Raw genomic sequence first — 18,676 nt, forward strand, 5'->3', positions numbered from 1 at the left:
CAGACGACCCCCATAGACAGATGTAAGGGCGGGTTCACACTGAGGAATTCTTGCGGATAAATTCAGCGGAATTCCGTCGGCTGTACGCGCTGTAATTCCTCAGTGTGAACCCACCCTCACAGTTTCTGTAATGCATTTTCTCTCCTGTCCAATCTATTTAAAGATTAAAATATGTGGGATACTTCTTTCAATAATATGGCCACATCTGTGCACAGGTTGTGTCTAGTATTGCACCTAAACCCATTTGTTCAGAGCTGTAATATCACAACCTGTGGCACTGCTGTTGCTTCTAATAGATGTTCTATCTCATGTCAGAGCTGTATTTTCAGCTACACTACTCATTGTTGCTGTATAATGTCCTTCATGCTACTACTGCTTCAGAGGGCGTGCTACTGGGATCATGTGTGTACAGTGTATGGGAGACATCATAGCAGAAGGTCCTGAAGAAACAGCGGCTGTACAGAAGAGCCGGAGGAACAAAATGTTGGATCACAGCGGCAGTGCACTAGGTAAGTATGCACTTTAATGTGATTTGTAAACTGACATCATTGGATTGCCATGTAAAGGCACTTCATATATTGCACAGTCGCTCTCGTTGACCTGCGTGTTTTTGCAACCTCTCACGGCCAACAAATCACTACATTTCAAAGGCACCATAGCCAGTTTTAAGCTGCTTAGATTTATCAAACAGCCTGAACCACTAATAAGACATTAATCCTAAATCAGTCCCATAACTGTGAGGGTCATGATGATTGGGTATTGCTAACCATGGACCCTGTTGGGTATCTAGAGGTGAAGTAAGTAACTGCTGCTGATCCCCTAGTTAGAAGGTACCAGGCACTAAACTACTTGCCCGGATGCAATAAAAGTGAAGGGATCACAGCACTAAACCAGCACAGTAGCCCCATGATTCTCAGATTGTCAGAGGTCCTAGTGATATGAAATCACTTGCTGATCATAGCTGACCAGCAGTACATTCGTTTTAAGATTTTCACATGTATAGAACAGCGCTGGCGCAGGGAAGCCGGTGCCACAGTCCTTTTTTTGAACCGCGGCCCGCTTCCCGTGGGGTGAAGCACTCTACGATGCAGCTCCAGGATTTATCCATAAGTAAATTGATTTTTTTTATGTGCAAGATGGGCTCATACGTTTCCTTATCTAGGCTTTTCAACCAGTAACACGGCCTATAATGACAGCTGTATCTCTGCTCCCACCAACCATGTATTTTATTTGGGTTATTTAAGGGGACATTTCTTTCCTTTTTAGTTAAAAATCCTGCTGAAGTATTTTATTTCTATGCTGCATTATGTACTGGAATGATTACAAGATACTGCAGCCTGTTGTTGGCTCTTTCGTTTTGCAGTTTTTTCCTTCCTTCGGGGGGTGATTATCAGTATTTCCTTTTTTTAGTAAATTATCAAGTGGAAATCCAATTGTGCCTAATGACATTCACTCTGCATGTATTTCCCATCTCATTTCTATGCACGGAGCAAATCTGAAGCTTAGGACATAATTAAAACACTCCGGCTGTGTAAAACACTCCGGCTGTGAAAGTTATGACTCTGAAATGCTGCTGCTTTTACATTATTATTACATGTATTTCTACCAGTATTTATTATTATTATTATTATTATTACCACCAATAATAATACATTGCAAAGTAATATTATGAAATAAAACAAAAATATTTAAATACACAAAACAAAGTTTAAAGAATATAACAATTTTATCATACTTTCAAAGTGAATGCTCACCACTAGGTGGCGCTTAGGAGTTTACTGCATACTTTTTATACATTAAGGCTGGGTTCACACACAATATATTTCAGACAGTATTTGGTCCTCATGTCAGGTCCTCATAGCAACCAAAACCAGGAGTGGATTGAAAGCACAGAAAGGCTCTGTTCACATAATGTTGTAATTGAGTTGATGGCCGTCATTTAATGGCAAATATTTGCTATTATCTTAAAACAACGGCTGTTGTATTGAAATAATGGCAGTTATTTACTGATATATGGCGGACATCCACTCAATTTCACCATTATGTGATCGTAGCTTTTCTGTGTTTTCAATCCACTCCTGGTTTTGGTTGCTATGAGGGCCTGAGATGAGGACCAAATACTGCCTGAAATATACTGTGAGTGAACCCAGCCTGAATCAGTCTGTGGTGAGATGCTAAGCTTCCTGTAGTGGTAGCTGCCAGTAGCGAGCATGTTACCTGTTCAGTCCAGGTCTATGCAGAAGATTTGGTGTGTCAGATTAACACACTGTTCTGGAGGTAAAAAATATGTTAAAAAATTAATTAGTACTGATTTTTAGTTCTAAAAATACACAATGATTAAAGTTGAATATTTACTTTAACACTACATAACGCTAATAAGATGTATTTTTGCTAGGGATGAGCGAACCAAACTTTGAGAAAGTTTGTTATGAATCTGGTTAAAATAACAGTGGCGACGCAAAATTGTAATTTTTCACAGAATAGACCAGGATACAAGGGATTATTACTCCTATAATCCCTTGTATCCTGGTTTTCTGTGAAAATCAAGATGTGTGACGTCACTCCCCAGCACCAGGAAGTGCCTCAGAGCGTCAGCAGCTTGTCAGTGTGTTGCCAGACTACACAGAGAGAGGAGCTCCATATTAGATAGAGAGGGAAAAGAGATAGATAGCCAAACAACTAGATAGATACAGGGAGAGATAGAGAAGGAATAGAAAGTGTTAGTGAGAGAAGCAGGAGAGAGGAAGAGAAAAAAAAAAAGCAAGATCCAGGGAAAGCTAGATATAGAAGATAATGTGATAGATAGGGAAAGAGGCTGAGAAATCAAGAGATAGGTAGAGAGAGGGAGAGATAGGCATCTAAATAAAAAAAAAAAATAGTGAGATCTAGGGAGAAAAGAGTCAGGACAGGTAGCATTGAACCAGCTCCTGTCCCGTGACTGAGAGTACACGCTACACATTGCTGCTCTGCTGGGTGCCGTCAACCCCATTTAGTTGCAACCAAAAAAGTTTTTTTAAAAGTTTGTTTCTCATAAGCTGTTATAGGTGAAGTAAACTTTAGCAGCAAAACTTATTGAAGCCCTCCATAGAGTGTGATGCTAAGTCAGCGCCCCACAAAACCTCATAATTTCTGCTTTGCTGGGTGCCGTCAACCCCGTTTAGCTGCAACAAAAAAAGTTTGTTTCTCATAAGCTGTTATTGGTGAAGTAACCTTTAGCAGCAAAACTTATTGAAGCTCTCCATAGAGTGTGACGCTAAGCCAGCGCCCCACAAAACCTGTCTATTTCTGCCTTGCTGGGTGCCATCAACCCTGTTTAGCCGCAACAACAAAAAAAGTTTGTTTCTCATAAGCTGCCTCCTGCTGCTCTACAATACTGGCCTGGGTGCAATCAAGTTCTGCCTCATCCTCCTCAACTTGTCTGTTATCAACAATACTGGCCTGGGAGTAATCAAGTGCTGCCTCCTTCTCCTCAACTTGTCTGTTCTCAACAATACTGGCCTGGGTGCAATCAAGTGCTGCCTCCTCCTGCTCCTCAACCTGTCTCTTCTCAACAATACTGGCCTGAGAGCTATCAAGTGCTGCCTCCTCCTGCTGCTCAACTTGTCTCTTCTCAACTATACTGGCCTGGATGCAATCAAGTGCTGCCTCCTCCTCCTCCTCCTCCTAAACTTGTCTCTTCTCAACTATATTGGCCTGGGTGCAATCAAGTGCTGCTGCCTCCTCCTCCTCCTTAACTTGTCTCTTCTCAACAATACTGGCCTGGGTGCAATCAAGTGCTGCCGCCTTCTCCTCCTTAACTTTTTTTTCCACTTTTTTTCACTATTTTTGCACTTTTAGGCTATGTTTACACTACGTATTAGATCGTCCAGGTCACGGAATGGCCGGTCTCTGCCCGGCAGGTACTTTCTGGCCGCAGAGCTCTGATGCGGGCGCATCAGCCCACCCGCATCAGAGCTTCCCATAGCATACAATGAAGCAAGCGGCTGGAGTCGCTCGCTTCATTGTGTGAACTGACAGGGTTTCCTACGGCCGCAATTCATTGAATTGCGGCCGCAGAAAACTGATATGTCAGTTATTTGCGGCCCCGCACGGGATCCTGGCTGGAGCATATACGATGTGTATACGCTCTGGCCGGGATCCCATTAAAAATAAGGCATTGTTCAACCTCGCAAAAAGTATGGCCGTTGTTGCCATCGTACTTTTATGTAGTGTGAACATAGCCTTATTCACTATATTTTATTATTATTATTTTTTTAGTCACAATTTTTTTCACTATTTCTGCACTTTGATTTTTTCCACTTTTTTCATTGTAATAGCAACTGCAACTAAACGAAACTATACCCTATCACACTCCCACTATTGTAGCTGCAATTATTCAGCCGTTATAGCAAGGTTCGTTTTAGGTTTGGTTCGTACGAATTCGAACTTCACGAAAATTCGCCGCATCGAACCAAACCGAACTTTTCAAAAATTCACTCGTCCCTAATTTTTTCATCTGTATTGACGACAACATCCTAATTAGACTGTGGGTTTTACTGACCTTAACTTAGATCATCATTGCCTTAGCTATGTGCAGATCAGTTCCCTAATGTATTATCAAAAGGGATGCAATTCTATTTTTTCAGAGACGGAGCTCTAATTTAAAGCATGATCTTTCAGTTGATTTTCCAGAATAAGGGCCTGTTCACACTGAGCAAATTCGGCGGAATCCATGTTAATTCTTTGAGTGGAGAGCAGAGCAGAGTGGAGGCGCGTGAGCCCTCCCATAGACACACTGCTTGACACTAAGGCAGGCATGATTTCGCCTAGTTTGCTTAGTGTGAACAGGCCCTAAGCTGGGAAATAAAACTGACCATTATAAAACAATATGTGTTGCAATTTTCACAAGATTTTGCCTCTTTAGACTCTATTTTAGACTTTATTTCCCTATGTCTCCAATACACTGTACACACACAGGAAAGGAGACCCTGCTCTCTGACGTCTCTATAGCACACCATCAGAAGCATCAGCAGCACGAAGGACATTAGAGAGCAGTATTTGAACACTGTAAGCTTTAAATCAAAAACTGGGTTAGCATAGAACACCTACTAAAGCTTTCATCAAGTTCTCTGTGTCTCTCTGCTTCAGTCTCACTGTTTAGCTAAATCCTCCACCCCCCCCCCCCCCATCAACTTTGATAAGCAACATGTAACCTGTTCCTTGAGTCTATCTAGTCTGCCAAAAAGGATTTTTTTTCTAAGATAGATTATACTTCTTCATTTGCTTGTACTATTGATTTATGCATCCTTTTGAAAGCTAATGGCACATGTATGTACAACTCCCATAGAATTCACTTGATGCTTAATGACTTTATATGCAGTGACCGCTCCCTAATGAAAGCACTAAGCAGAGACATAACCTGAAGCTCCACTTGAAAACCAACCCTACATTTATTATGTTATAACACATATGTAGAAGAGTGACTTAAGGCATCACGGCCTAAAGTCATTTAAAGGGGTTTTCCAATTTAAAAATTCTTGTCTGTCCTCCTTGCCCCAGCGGGATCTCTCTATCGGTGACACCACTCCTTTGTTATAAATTGCGTGCTGTTCTCGGCTTTCTCTGGTGGCTCCAAAGGATAGAGAGAACCTCAGGAGGCACGTAGATCGCCCCCTCCCCTTCCTCTGCAAGATCTTGTACTTGTCTCCTATTGGAAAATTGGGGAAGTATGAGCCACTGGATAATAATAGTGTAAGGTTGTACTAGTGAGATGATGAGGATAGTTGTTTCTAGTGGTCCAAGAGCTCTCCCACCCTTCCATAAGCTAGCACAGTACAAGGGGGGCTCTACAATATCAGTGGTGATTTTGAACCCCAGGGTACACCCTGTGTTTGGACTGATGGTATTTTGGTGTTCCCATGATGGTCAGATGCAAGGATGAGACCAGACACTCTGATAACTTGAGGAATCTTACAGTGCTTTATAGGAAACAGCTCATAGGTTGATTTTGGGGTGCAGATCTGTAGACTTTCTTACTATGCTCATGACTAGGGAAACATTATAAGGCTATGTTCACACACCATATATTTTCGTAAAACAACGGCCGTGATTATTATGAGCATATACGTTGCATTGCTGTTTATGGGATCCCGGCCAGAGCATATACACATAGTATATGCTCCAGCTGGGATCCCTAGCGGCGCTGCAACCAACTGACATGTCAGTTTTCTGCGGCCGCTATTCAGTGAATAGCGGCCGTAGAAAACCATGTCAGTGCACACTGCGGCCGCTCGCTCCATAGTGTGCCGTGGGGAGTTCTGATGCGGGTGCACACGGATGCGCCCGCATCAGAATTTTGGGGCCGAAAAGATCATCTGGCCGGTGCTGCAGTACCAGCCAGGATGATCTTTTTAGAGACCGGCCGTTCCGTGACCCGTGGTCTCTTACGTTGTGTGAACATAGCCTAAAAAAGTGTTACTATATAAAAACACATAAAAGACCCAAACACACCCTTTATAGGAATCCTAGTGGGATACTACATTATCAGCAGCTATAGCCATGTGGATTCCATAAATTTACAGCAATGTATGGTACAATATAAGTGGATGTGGATGTGGTATTGATAACCTCAGGCAGAATCTAAATGTGAATTTTGATGCAGAATTGCTTTGGAATTGCAGCAAGATCTATGGCACTCAGTCTCTTCCATATGCAGATCTACCTAATACTCATTCTCTTTATACCTAAAAAAAAGGAAAAAACTTTTACACTGTGGTCTAATGTATAAAATATTACAAATATTAAAAAAATGAGCCACTTCTCCTTTGTTCATTAAAATTCTGTTGCTCTCATCCTTACACATTGATAAAACTATTGAACATAAGGAAGGAAGATTAAAAGGAAAAAAAAATAAGAAATCTCACCTCACAACTACTGAAAAACCCAGCATGACATTGAAAAAAAAATTTTTTAAGAAGCTAAGTGATCAAATAATTTCCTGTGATGACTGTGCTCGGCTAATCCTCAAGGAGACACAGTAAATGCTTCTCGGTGCTTTATTGTGTGAACATGAAAGTAGTGGAATCTATGACAGCTCCGAACAGACAAAGTAAAGTGTAGCCAGAGGGGGCAGCCATTAATGATCTGAACCTATGTAATCTTAAGAATGACGCCTATGAAGAATATTTCATTCATAAACATTGGATGGCCAAATCCAGGTTGGAGTTACAGTCACGTCAGTATATACCATCAAACCAGTTAACTGATTTGGGTTAAGGAACATATTCATTTTCAGAAGATTTACAATAACCACTCTATAGCTAATAAAAATTTTAAATGTTCACATTAATAGAGGCATGTTAAAAGCTTCGATCTGTTGGTGTCTGAGTGTTTAGACTCCCACAGATCACTAGACAGGATAGTTGTGTCGCACATACAGCAAGTGGGAGAAAAGTTCTCAGCAGCACGCTTTTCCTGGCTCTATTTAGCGATCAGCAGGGGTAAATGGACATTTTTATTACTAAAAAATCATCTTAAATCAGCATTGGGGGGGATATGCTACATCTTTGAAATTTACTTGGTTTATTGCCTGTTTTCTATATGAAATACAATGTTATACATTCAGCCACTAGGTGTCTCACTTACTAGAAAACTGCAGTCGAGGCTCCATCACTAAGGTCATTTGGTCCTTAGAAACCGCAAAAATAGACCAAATGCTGGAAGTGATGTCAGTTGTCCCAGTGAAAGCTGATTGGCCAGCAGCCGTGTAATGCTACAGATGAGTAAACTAACTAATAAAAAAAAGGCTCGTTAACAAGCTCAGAGCGAAATGCAGAAGTATAAGCATGGGGCACTAAATGAACTGCTGGAGCAGCGCAATGAAAATCAAAATGGACAACATACCTAATGCAATTTAAGTACACTTTAAATTGAATACCTACTTTTGAACATTTTTGTACTGTTTCAAGTTGGGTAATGGAGGTCCATAGATTTCTGTACCATATATGTGGGATTTTCTAGAAAGAACATCTAGTAAATAGACTCTGTTGACATGGTATAAATAGGAAGCTCTAGGTTGTCCTCACACTGCTGTAAGTGGAGAGTATTTTAGCATCCATATTGTAAAAAAAAAAAAACACAAAAAAATTGGTCCTCCAATGGTTCTACTGATCTAAATTGAAATACATAGAACCCTATGGTGATCTGATGAGTTTTGCAGCAGATTGAAGGAGCAAAACTTCTCTAGATCAAACAATCAAGACAAGTCAGTCTTCTTATTGGGAGCCAAATAATGTTCTGCCATTTATAGCTATTCACAGCAATTGTTGCCGCTTTGGCCCACCTCTGCACCTCTAAAGATCATTGTCTATAAAGTTTTAATGCGATTAACAACATTCAGGAAGACCACAGTGATATCACAGTCACGACAACAAGAGGTAGCTGTGTGTGTTTTCTTGAGTTATAATGAAACAGTCACCCTACTGTCCTGAAATAATAACCTGAAAGGCAAGAAAAAGTACAATCGTTCATACAGCAGACACTGATCAAAGTATACAGCCATAAAGAGAGAGAGCATCTGTCTGGTGGCAATGGACACAACCCACTAAGAAAGTCAACACTACATATACTATTCAAGAGCAATAATGTCAGAACAACATTTGCACAGGGTAATTCAAATCTGAAAAATAATGTCAAAGGGCAGGCAAGGGGTATCAGGGCAATGACCCAAAATTAATTCATGGGGACATTTATATAAAAGGTAGAAAACAGCATTTATGCTACACATAAACCTAGAGAGGATGGGAGGGTTCGGCTAAATCTACTTACATGCAGTGGTTTTACATACTTGATAGAGTACTCTCTGAATCCCCAGTAATATATAGTCCTCCAATCTGAGTTTGTGTGACTTACCTCACCCACACCACCCAGTTACAGCGAACACCCCTTAGAAGTTTCCAATTCCCTGCAACTCCAGAACATATGCAAAAGATGGATCTCATGATGACAAACCCTCCTCCCCCTCCCTTTTGAGACAGCTGATGTAAACAAGTCCCTGGCTGGCTTTATCTGCAACATTGTACGTTCTTTGTAATGCTGGGAGGGTTAATCTAAGGTCAAGTTGCTGATAATTTCACTATGGATAACCCTCCCAGCATTACAAAGAAACTACAATGTTGCAGATAAAGCCAGTCAGGGACTTTTTTACATCAGCTCTCTAAGAAGGAAGGGGGAGGAGGGAAGACTAAAAGAAAAGCTCACACACAGAATTTTGTGTCTTCAGCAGAAAGCAGCAGATCAGAACTGAATAGATAATGGGAAGTATGGAAGGAATTGTTAGTCTCACTAAGGGCAGTAACATATCAAAAGTTATGTTTGAGTGGAATATCCTTTTAAGAATAGGGTATTATTATGTTTTCTACCAGGCTGAGCAAATGTTTACACAAAATGTTCAATTCAGGCTACCGCTTTAGGCTATGTTCAGACGCTGTATGAGACCGGCCGTTCAGAAAAGATCATCCCGGCCGGTACTGTAGTACTGGCTGGATGATCTTTAGCGCTGCAGAGTTCTGAGGCAGGCACATCCGTGCGCACCCGCATCAGAACTCCCCACTGGACACAATGGAGCAGGCGGCCGGAGCCGCTCACTCCACTGTGTGCACTGACAGGGTTTTCTGCGGCCTGTATTCAATGAATAGCGGCTGCAGAAAACTGACATGTCAGGGATTCTATAGACGGACACGTAACGAATATTTTCGTATTAATCACGGCCGTTGTTGCAATCGGCAACAACGGCCGTACTTTTACGAAAATATACGTTGTGTGAACATGGTCTTAGGCTTTAATAAAACATATAAAAGTTATGTTGTATTGCAGCAACCCCTTCAGTCATAATGGGCAGAATGCGTGACATCAGAAATCTTCATATTAACGTGTTGGGGGCCTTTTAGGCCCCCATGCGAATCACATGGCAAAACACACTTATATAAAACTTCTACAAGTTTATTTTAAAACTGCTAAATAAAATATGACTAGTAAACAAAATTTTACTAATTTTTCACAAATAAAACCCAAAAAATTATTTTTTTCCAAATTTCTCACAAACATATGAAAAAACGCATAGAATTCTATACCAAACTAGCTGCAGCTACATTTCTATTATGTTTCTTTTCTATTCTATTAGTCTTCCAAACAATTTTGACAAGTTATTTTTTCGGAAGAATGTTCTTTGCAGACATTTTCCTTACAAATTGAACAAAATCTCTCAGTTTTCCTTTCTACGTTTCTTGAACACATGAAACAGCGCTTTCTTTTTCTTTCTCCTGGCCCTGGAATCATCTGAAACTGTACGCCACACCGTTTCATTGCTTCTTTAGTTTGCTTTATCAAGCCTTTCACGTCACTTTGCTGTATCATGTGAGGCATTACAAGCTCATGACAAAGGTCCTTCAAAAATAGGCGTCTCCTGTCCTTCCTCCGTGCATGGAATTCTGGATGATTTTCTGTATAAATGATGAATGAATTCAGGGCTGCTACATCAAGCATATTTGAAAAAAGTACTACAGGCCATCGTTTTGTTTGCCTCTTGCATGAATATTCTCCCACCATCTCATCCATTTTGTCTACACCTCCTTTAGTTTTATTGTAATACAGGATGATTTCTGGCTTTAATTTTCTGTCATTGCTGTCAATACTGCAATTGTGATGCATGGTACTGAGTAAAATCACTGATTTCTCCTTCTTTGCTTTGTAAGATACCAAAGTCGCTTTGTTATTGAATCCAAAGACACTCTCATAAAGTGCTCGCTGACGATTGTGTTTCAGTGCTTCTGGAATTTCTCGGCGGTTTGCCTTGATAGTACCAACAAGTGTAATATGTTTTTGAAGCAGAAAATTGCCTAGTTCAACATTGGTGAAATAATTGTCCATGGTAATGTTTCTACCTGAACTGAATATTGGAACAGCAAGAGTTTTGACAATTTCAGACCCCAGATCCTTCTGTGCTGGTGCACCAACCTCTTTGCCACAGTAGATTACGCCATTTATGCCATAATAACATGCCGAATCACACATCCAGAAGATTTTGATTCCATATTTGGCTGGCTTGCTGGGCATGTATTGTATGAACTTGCAGCGTCCTCTGAACGGTACAAGTTGCTCATCTACTGTAACATTAGCACTAGGATTGTAAAGTTTGGTGCAATTTTTGATAAATATGTTCCAAATATAACTGATAGGGGCTAATTTGTCTGTTTCAAACCTCAATGCACGTGTTCGCTTATCATCAAATCGAATATGTCTTCTAATTTCCTCATATCTGTCCACTGACATTGTCGCCTTATAGTGTGGATCAGAAAGTGGGTCCAGAAATAATTCTCGTATAGGAACATCATACGATTTTTGACTTCCTGCCAGCAGTAAAAGTCCAATGTATGCATAAAGTTCCTCTTTTGAGATATTTTTCCAGGACTTATTTTTTGCAGAAGCAATACGTCTTCCTTCTAGGTTTGAACATAAAAGGACCTCTTCTGCCATATTGTCAGAAAAAAAAGTACAGAATACGTCTTTAGGGGAAAAGTACCTGGGACTTCCCACGGCTCCTTGAGCCGGTCTCACAATATTATGGATTGCAGTACGTCCGACTAATGTAGGTTTACTGTCCCAAAAAATATTCGTTTTGGATGTTCTACTTATCACTTCTTGAGGATCCACTGTATTCACTTCTTCATCATCAGAAGAAGAAGAATCACTTGAGGATGTTTGATTCTCTGGTGGCAGGTACTCGTCATCGGACAAAGATAGTTCACTTTCATCATCACTTTGAAACATAATTGCTTCAATCTCTTGGTCAGTCAGATGCTTGGTGGAAGACTGCGCCATTGCTGACTAGATGTTAGCAAACTATGAAAAAAACAATGAACACAATCAAGATTGTCCACTCTTTGCTTGTGTGTGACACACTGTAAGGGTAATGTGCCCCCTCCCTCCTCTCACCCTCAGCAGCTCTTACCTTTTATACTTTATTTTAGGTGGTGTACAATTCTCTGGATGTCTTTAGCTCAATAGCTTTACCATTTGCAGGCTTCTTAGAATCAGAGAAACTGAAACTGAATCAGTCTTCCTCTCAACATCTTATCTTATCTCAGGTCCTTCACAATTAGCTCACAGTGTATACTGTCGTCATTACTCTATACACAGCTCATTACTGTATTCCGAAGGACCTGAGATGATGTCATGGCCTTACCACTCCCTCACAAAATCACATGACATCCTCATATGGCATTATCCACACCCTGGCCCCCCCACCAGCATTACTGAGTACAAATAAAGTAACTTGAGACACAAACACTACTGAGAAAATGATAAAATATACATGGGGGCCTAAAAGGCCCCCAACACGTACAGATGTGGTTTTCACAAAAAAAGCATTGTTACACCGAAATGCCTATGAAAAAAATTATATGAACAACTGGATATTACCAAAAACGACATACTTGAGGATTACCTGGAGTTTCAAAAGTCTAACTTAAGTAATTTTGCAGATAATAGCAAAAAAGTAAGCATGGGGGCCTAAAAGGCCCCCAATACGCATTCTAAGGCCGGTCCTGGAGGTTAGGAACTAACTTCAGACCTTTTTACCATAAGATCAATATTGCATGCAGTAAGCTCCTAAGCTAATCCCCCATAGTGATGGCTTCAAGGAGCCAGAATTTTGTCATTTAACTCTATGGTGATGTGTGAGCTCTATAGTGGAAAATGGGTCTGTAACACATATAAAGATATATTAAGAAGTCAGTCAGCAACGTATACAGATTTACTTGCCTCTGTCACAACATTGGTGTACAGGCCCAATAAGGCAGCTTTGATGAGATGCTTGCAAATTCATAGTAAAAGTAAAACATTTTAATTAGAGACCCAGTATGGGGTGATGGGGGTTTTATTGGGCCCTTTTGGGCTTGTTTGTCTTCCAGCCCAGAACTTCCTACTATCCTACTTTAATGTGTCCAATAACATCTGCACAGCCTGCCTCTAGGGTGTATACGGACTCGGGCAGATGTGCTCAGGGTACAGAAGCAGCAGTAGCAGCAGTATCCCGAAGGGTCCCAAATGCTCCTCTGCAGCTTAATAAGACACCATAACTGTAAATGGCACATGGTAGTTGGGACCCTGTTATAGATTTTGCATTGATAGCCAAGGATTTCGGGTCCCCCTCTGCACAGACCCCATCTTAGTATGGATGACGATTGCATGAAAGGCCCTGCAGGGCTTCACTCAAAGACTATGGTAGATCTTCCCCTTCATATATCCCAATTCCCCAGGACTTGGGGTATAAATAAGCTGGCTCTATCTATGCTTATTTTAATTAAAGGCATAAATTGTGCCCCTGCTTTGCTTATAAGTGACAAGAAAACATATTTTTAAAATTAACAACCACAATTGTGTAGGAATAAGTGTATTCATTAGCTGATTTCCCCCGTATTGTAAAGGAATATAACATCTAAGTACATATATGGAACAGATTAATGACATTCAGCACGGTCTGGAGAATACACTCGTATATCCTGGGTTATTAATGGGTATATTTATTTAGGGATTTTCACTTTAAATCAATTCATTGTGCGGCTGGGAGACTGCTTCTGCGGGATATATACATCGTGACCTCCAGGGATACAGAGCGGTAAATGCAAACACAAATTAGATCTCTGATATTCACAAACTGGCAGAATAAAATCAATAGTTTTAATTTTCCCATTGCACATCACAATTTCCAGTTGACAATCTCAGCAGGTTTTAATGTGCAGAAACAATTTGTTTTCACGGTTTTAATTTTTTTTTATGTTAAGACAATTTATTTTTTATTGTCATTTGATGAATTATCTATACCATTCCCAATAATTCTATGTACATTGTTCAAACAGCAGTTGTTTCTTAAAAGGGTGTTTTCCTTAAAGGGGTATTCCCATCTGAACTAATATAGTTATACTTGTAGGGCCTGTCAGGTTAAATAATTTCGCAAATACTTTTTTTAGAAAACATGTCTCCTTCTCCAGATATACTGCTATTTCCCTTCCATCATTGTCAGATTGTTGTCTAGGTTACAGACCACCACTCTGCTCTAAAAGCAGTGGTCTGTCTATCTATCTATCTATCTATCTATCTATCTATCTATATATATATATATATATATATATAGCTATAATGTAGATATATTGAGATACAATGTATATATGCTATATAATAAATATAAATATGTACACTATAGCTGTATTTACACTATTCAGAACACTGTTTTTAGAGCAGAGTGGTGATCAGTAACCTAGATGACAACAATGGGAGAGGAAGAGCAGCATATCAGGAGGAGGAGGCAAGTTTGCTAAATGAATGTATTAGCAAAATAATAATTTGATGAGCCCTACAAGTCTAATTGTAATAGTTGAGTTTGGAATACCTCTTTAAGTTTCAGTTTTACCTGAGTCACAAGAAAATGGCCACTATTACAGCTCCTAGAAGGATCATTACCCAGCTTTCCTTGAGTCACAAATAACAATTTTAAGGAAGAGAGGATATATCAGTGGATAACTAGCCAGATGTAGTCAAACTGGTGGAAATAAGGAATTCAGCTAAGTGTGCCCAGGCTTCTCCCATTATACCTTCTTGACTATACCCCCCCCCCCCCCACACACACACACACACACACACACACACCACACACACTACACCTATAGGAGCCTCCCACATAGTAGAAGAGAGAAAGAGTTGGTTGAACTCCAAGCTAGACTTAGTTTTATTTTTTACATTACACACATTACAAAGTTATATAACTTTTTTAATGTGTGTTAATAAGCTGTCCGGCCCTGTTCCCCCCCCCCCCCGAAGTTCAATAAAGTATACATACCAAATCACTGTCAACCCCGTCCTCTTCTCATGGGCGCCATCTTGGGTCGATGTCGTCACAGCAGGGGGCAGTCCTGGTCTCTTTCCTCTTCGCTGTCTTCTACAGCAGTGAATGGGAGAGGAAAAGGCACCAGCAGCCTTTTCATTGGCTGGAGCACATCACATGGCTTTCAGTTTGCTCAGCCCTGATTGGCTGAGCTTGCTGGAAGCCATGTGATGCGCTCCAGTCAATGAAAAGGCTGCTGGTGCCCATGTGTATGCGCACCAGCAGCCTTTTCTCTCCCATTCACTGCACCTGGACCCGGAAGTGAGGATGGCAGCCGAAGATGGCGGGGACTCAGCCGGCGGGAAATTTTAACGGCGAGCATCACTGGTGGGATGGTAAGTATATTTTCTTTGTATGTCTATGTTTTGTTTTGTTTTTGTTTGTTTTTTGTTGTTTTTTTTGGGGGGGGGGGGGGGCTCCGCACTACCCCTTTAAAGTGTAACTTTAAAGTGCATTTTCAAACCCTGTATTCAGTAATCCATAAGCACTTTAGAACACACAAATCACATTTGTCAGTTAAATTATCTTAATGTACAATACTCATATTGTATATAAGGCAGTGTAACCTTTTCATGTCCAACGCATTTCGAAGCATTGTTATACATTAATTTTACAAATATTCCTTTTTTTCGTTCTAAAATTGGGTAAACAATAAACACACAGTGTTAAGGATAAATTCCGATCGGCATATTTGGCTCAATTCTGAGAACTATTTTCCACAACCGAATGTTCACAGCCAGAACAAGACCCAGCAGAGAGCAGGAAAGGGCAGTTTATTAAACAAATGTCTGGTCCCCAGTTAATTTTCTGGTATGGTAAGTAAGGATGAGCACAGCTGTCTTACAATCTTGTGTCTGGTAATAGGCTCTATTTGGCTTCTGTGGAAATGTCATGTCAGTGGATGAAGCAACCTGTGTTTGATGATCTGGCCCCCAGGGCCCTTGTTTATTGTGGGGCACCCAAAAACTAATAAAGCAGTATAAAATTAACATAAACCTCTGGTAACGATGCACAGAGCGAGCTGCATTATGGCATCCATCAAATGGGTCACAATGTAATCAGACAACGCGAATGGCGTCACCTGCTGGGAATGCTCCGCAATCTTTATTCATAGACATCATAATGTACCACCATGCTGGGGTATGATAAACTTCCCTTGAAGTTCTACAGTTCTATGTAGTAACACAATGGATAATTGGGGACTGTAACCAGAAAATGAATGTTTTATGGCTACAGATCTCTCCTGGCTCATTCTTCATACAAATGAGTGGTTAGGAATTATCTGCAGAAGTTTAGGCAATTCACACTACTAAAGGTCTCAGTCCATTTTTATAACAGTGGACAGAAAGACTATCTATCTATTATCTACCGTATCTATCTATCTATCTATCTATCTATCTATCTAAAGATGTTAACATTTTAAAGAACATTTTAAGAACATTTTTGTTTGTTATGTTTGGCATCTACAGGGGTTGATATCTAGTTTTTCTTAGGATCCTGAAAAGCAATTCTGTCAGTATAGGAACAGGGGTGTATTGCTGCTTGAACCAGAAAAATTTGCCATTTAGGGTTTGGGGAAAGCTTTGAGAGCTCCGGTAGTTGAATGATGGACATAATAATTCATACCTTGATGTCTCTATATAAAACATAAACAAGAATATAAAATCCAATATATAAAACCAATGGTACACAGGAGTATAGTATCTATGTACATGGCCCCAGTACAGCTGGTGGTGCATTAAAGTACAACATGGATCTATAAAACAGCCAATCATGGCCCTTAAGGGGGTTGCCTGGACAAAACAAAAATTGATCCAGGGCTGGAGGTGATGTAAAAATAATAAACATTCTATACTTAGCACTTCCTGCCACTGCACCGACTACTGGTCCCCTCCCGGTTTCCACTAGTCAGATGTATGCCATTCTGACACCATAGAATCTGTCCACCTGGTCAATCAGTCACTGAGGTGGAACGCCACTGCATCAAAGAGACCAGTAGAGGACCAGGTGTGCTGTGTAGCAGCTGCAGCGGACCAGCGGAGGTGTGTGTAGCACATATATTATTTTTAATAAATGGAGAAAAATTTTGTTTTGTCCAGACAACCCCTTTAAGGAAAAGAAGGAGCTGCTCAGTTGGACTTATAACATTTTCAAATCCCTAAAAAAAACATTACAACCCCATTAGTTTCATAGTCCCCCAGTCCAACATTATAATGATGTGTTAGGCATATGCAGGTGCAGGACATAACATATACCATGATCAATGAGATTAAACAGTCAGGATTTTGGTTTTCTCTGATACCAGCCAGTGTTGTTGTCAGCATATGTCAATCACACTGCCACGTTATCAATTACAATGGTGTAACAAGCAGGGTATTCTAATGTATGCTATGGAGCAGAGATCTCTATCACTGGTAAAGCAATTAAGAGTTATCAGGGTTGATGAGGTGGTACGGATGATGTGTAGCTATAAGTGGTGCAGGGGTAGGTGAGTCAGGGCTGGAGATTCACACTATCCTGCTGGCCATAAACTTTCCATTGTTTCAAGTCGGTACTGATGGTGATTAAGGTCGAGATGGCCCCGTCCTCCTTTAGGTATCAGGCTCCATGGTTATTTGCTAGGATTTGTTAGGACCCCTATGGACCCAATTTATATTTCATCATTTTAGATGACACTAAATCTACAAACTGTTGCTTCAGTATCTACTAAATCTCTTTACTGTGTTAAATGGAAGACTTCACAAATTGAACATCTTGGTGCACGACTGATAAGACACAAGATATCCCAAGAATGAGGTCCGTCAATTGAAAAATAATGAAGATAGGAAACATGGCTAAGAAATCTCAGTGGGAAATGTCATAGCTGCGAGGAAATCAATATTGACCATTGCATTATCTCCCAGGCACATCCTGAGTCATTGTAAGGACACCACTAAAGTAAGGTGAATCACTCTGTCCAATTTGGTGACCTTCCACCTACATCAAATGTCAGGAAACTTTAATAAGAAGATGATGTTCTCTTGGCAGGTACAGAGTGACACATCTTAGGTCTCCTAAGACATAGCATATTCTTTAGTCCATCAAGAGTCTGACAGAAGACAGAAGTAATAGAGGTTGAGGACTAAGGTTACGTATTGAAGAAGCTGAGGAAACATCTAGAGTAAATACATTTATGAAACATCACAAGCTGTGTGCAGAGTTCCCGCATGGCTTGTTTGCTAGCCCCAATAAGGTAACAATAAGGTTAGGGCTACAAGGCAACTTAAGATTGCAAAATTACAACTCTTAATAGTGATTGTGATCAATCTGAAGTTCGGAAGGTTTGGATCTCAGCTGCGTACCGTGTTGGGATAACTTGTAAGTCCCAGCACAAACACATTCACTATTATTAGTTATGATTTAGCATAAACCATAATAATTGAACAAAAAACATCGAGATGATTTAGATAATTTAAAGCTGGCCATATAATTTCAGTAACTGTAAACCGAAAGTTTATCCGGCTAATATCTATCTTTTCTCATTTTCCCATACACATGAATATTTGACATGACCCTAAAGAAAAGGGATGGTTAAGGCACTGCCAAACTGTTGGCTTCTAGTTAGGTATCGAAAATCCATGATGTCCGACCCTTCTCTCCACTGACATCATCTGCTGGTGAAAAGTTAGGAGGCTGCCATACAACTTAGGGCTATGTTCACACTGCGCATGATTCCGTCCGTAGTTCGTACGCCACCGTACATGTGCGGCTGAAACTACG

General features: G+C 40.4%; 1 protein-coding gene across 1 annotated transcript; it reads right to left on the minus strand.

Annotated features, from left to right (window-relative positions):
• Positions 1 to 10,155: 10,155 nt before the first annotated feature.
• Positions 10,156 to 11,856, minus strand: LOC138789320 (piggyBac transposable element-derived protein 4-like). Its single transcript, XM_069967924.1, has one exon. The coding sequence runs from the start codon at positions 11,854 to 11,856 to the stop codon at positions 10,156 to 10,158; it is 1,701 nt and encodes a 566-aa protein (XP_069824025.1).
• Positions 11,857 to 18,676: the final 6,820 nt, after the last annotated feature.

Source organism: Dendropsophus ebraccatus, chromosome 4 (genome assembly GCF_027789765.1).
Source record: "Dendropsophus ebraccatus isolate aDenEbr1 chromosome 4, aDenEbr1.pat, whole genome shotgun sequence".
Lineage (NCBI taxonomy): Eukaryota > Metazoa > Chordata > Amphibia > Anura > Hylidae > Dendropsophus > Dendropsophus ebraccatus.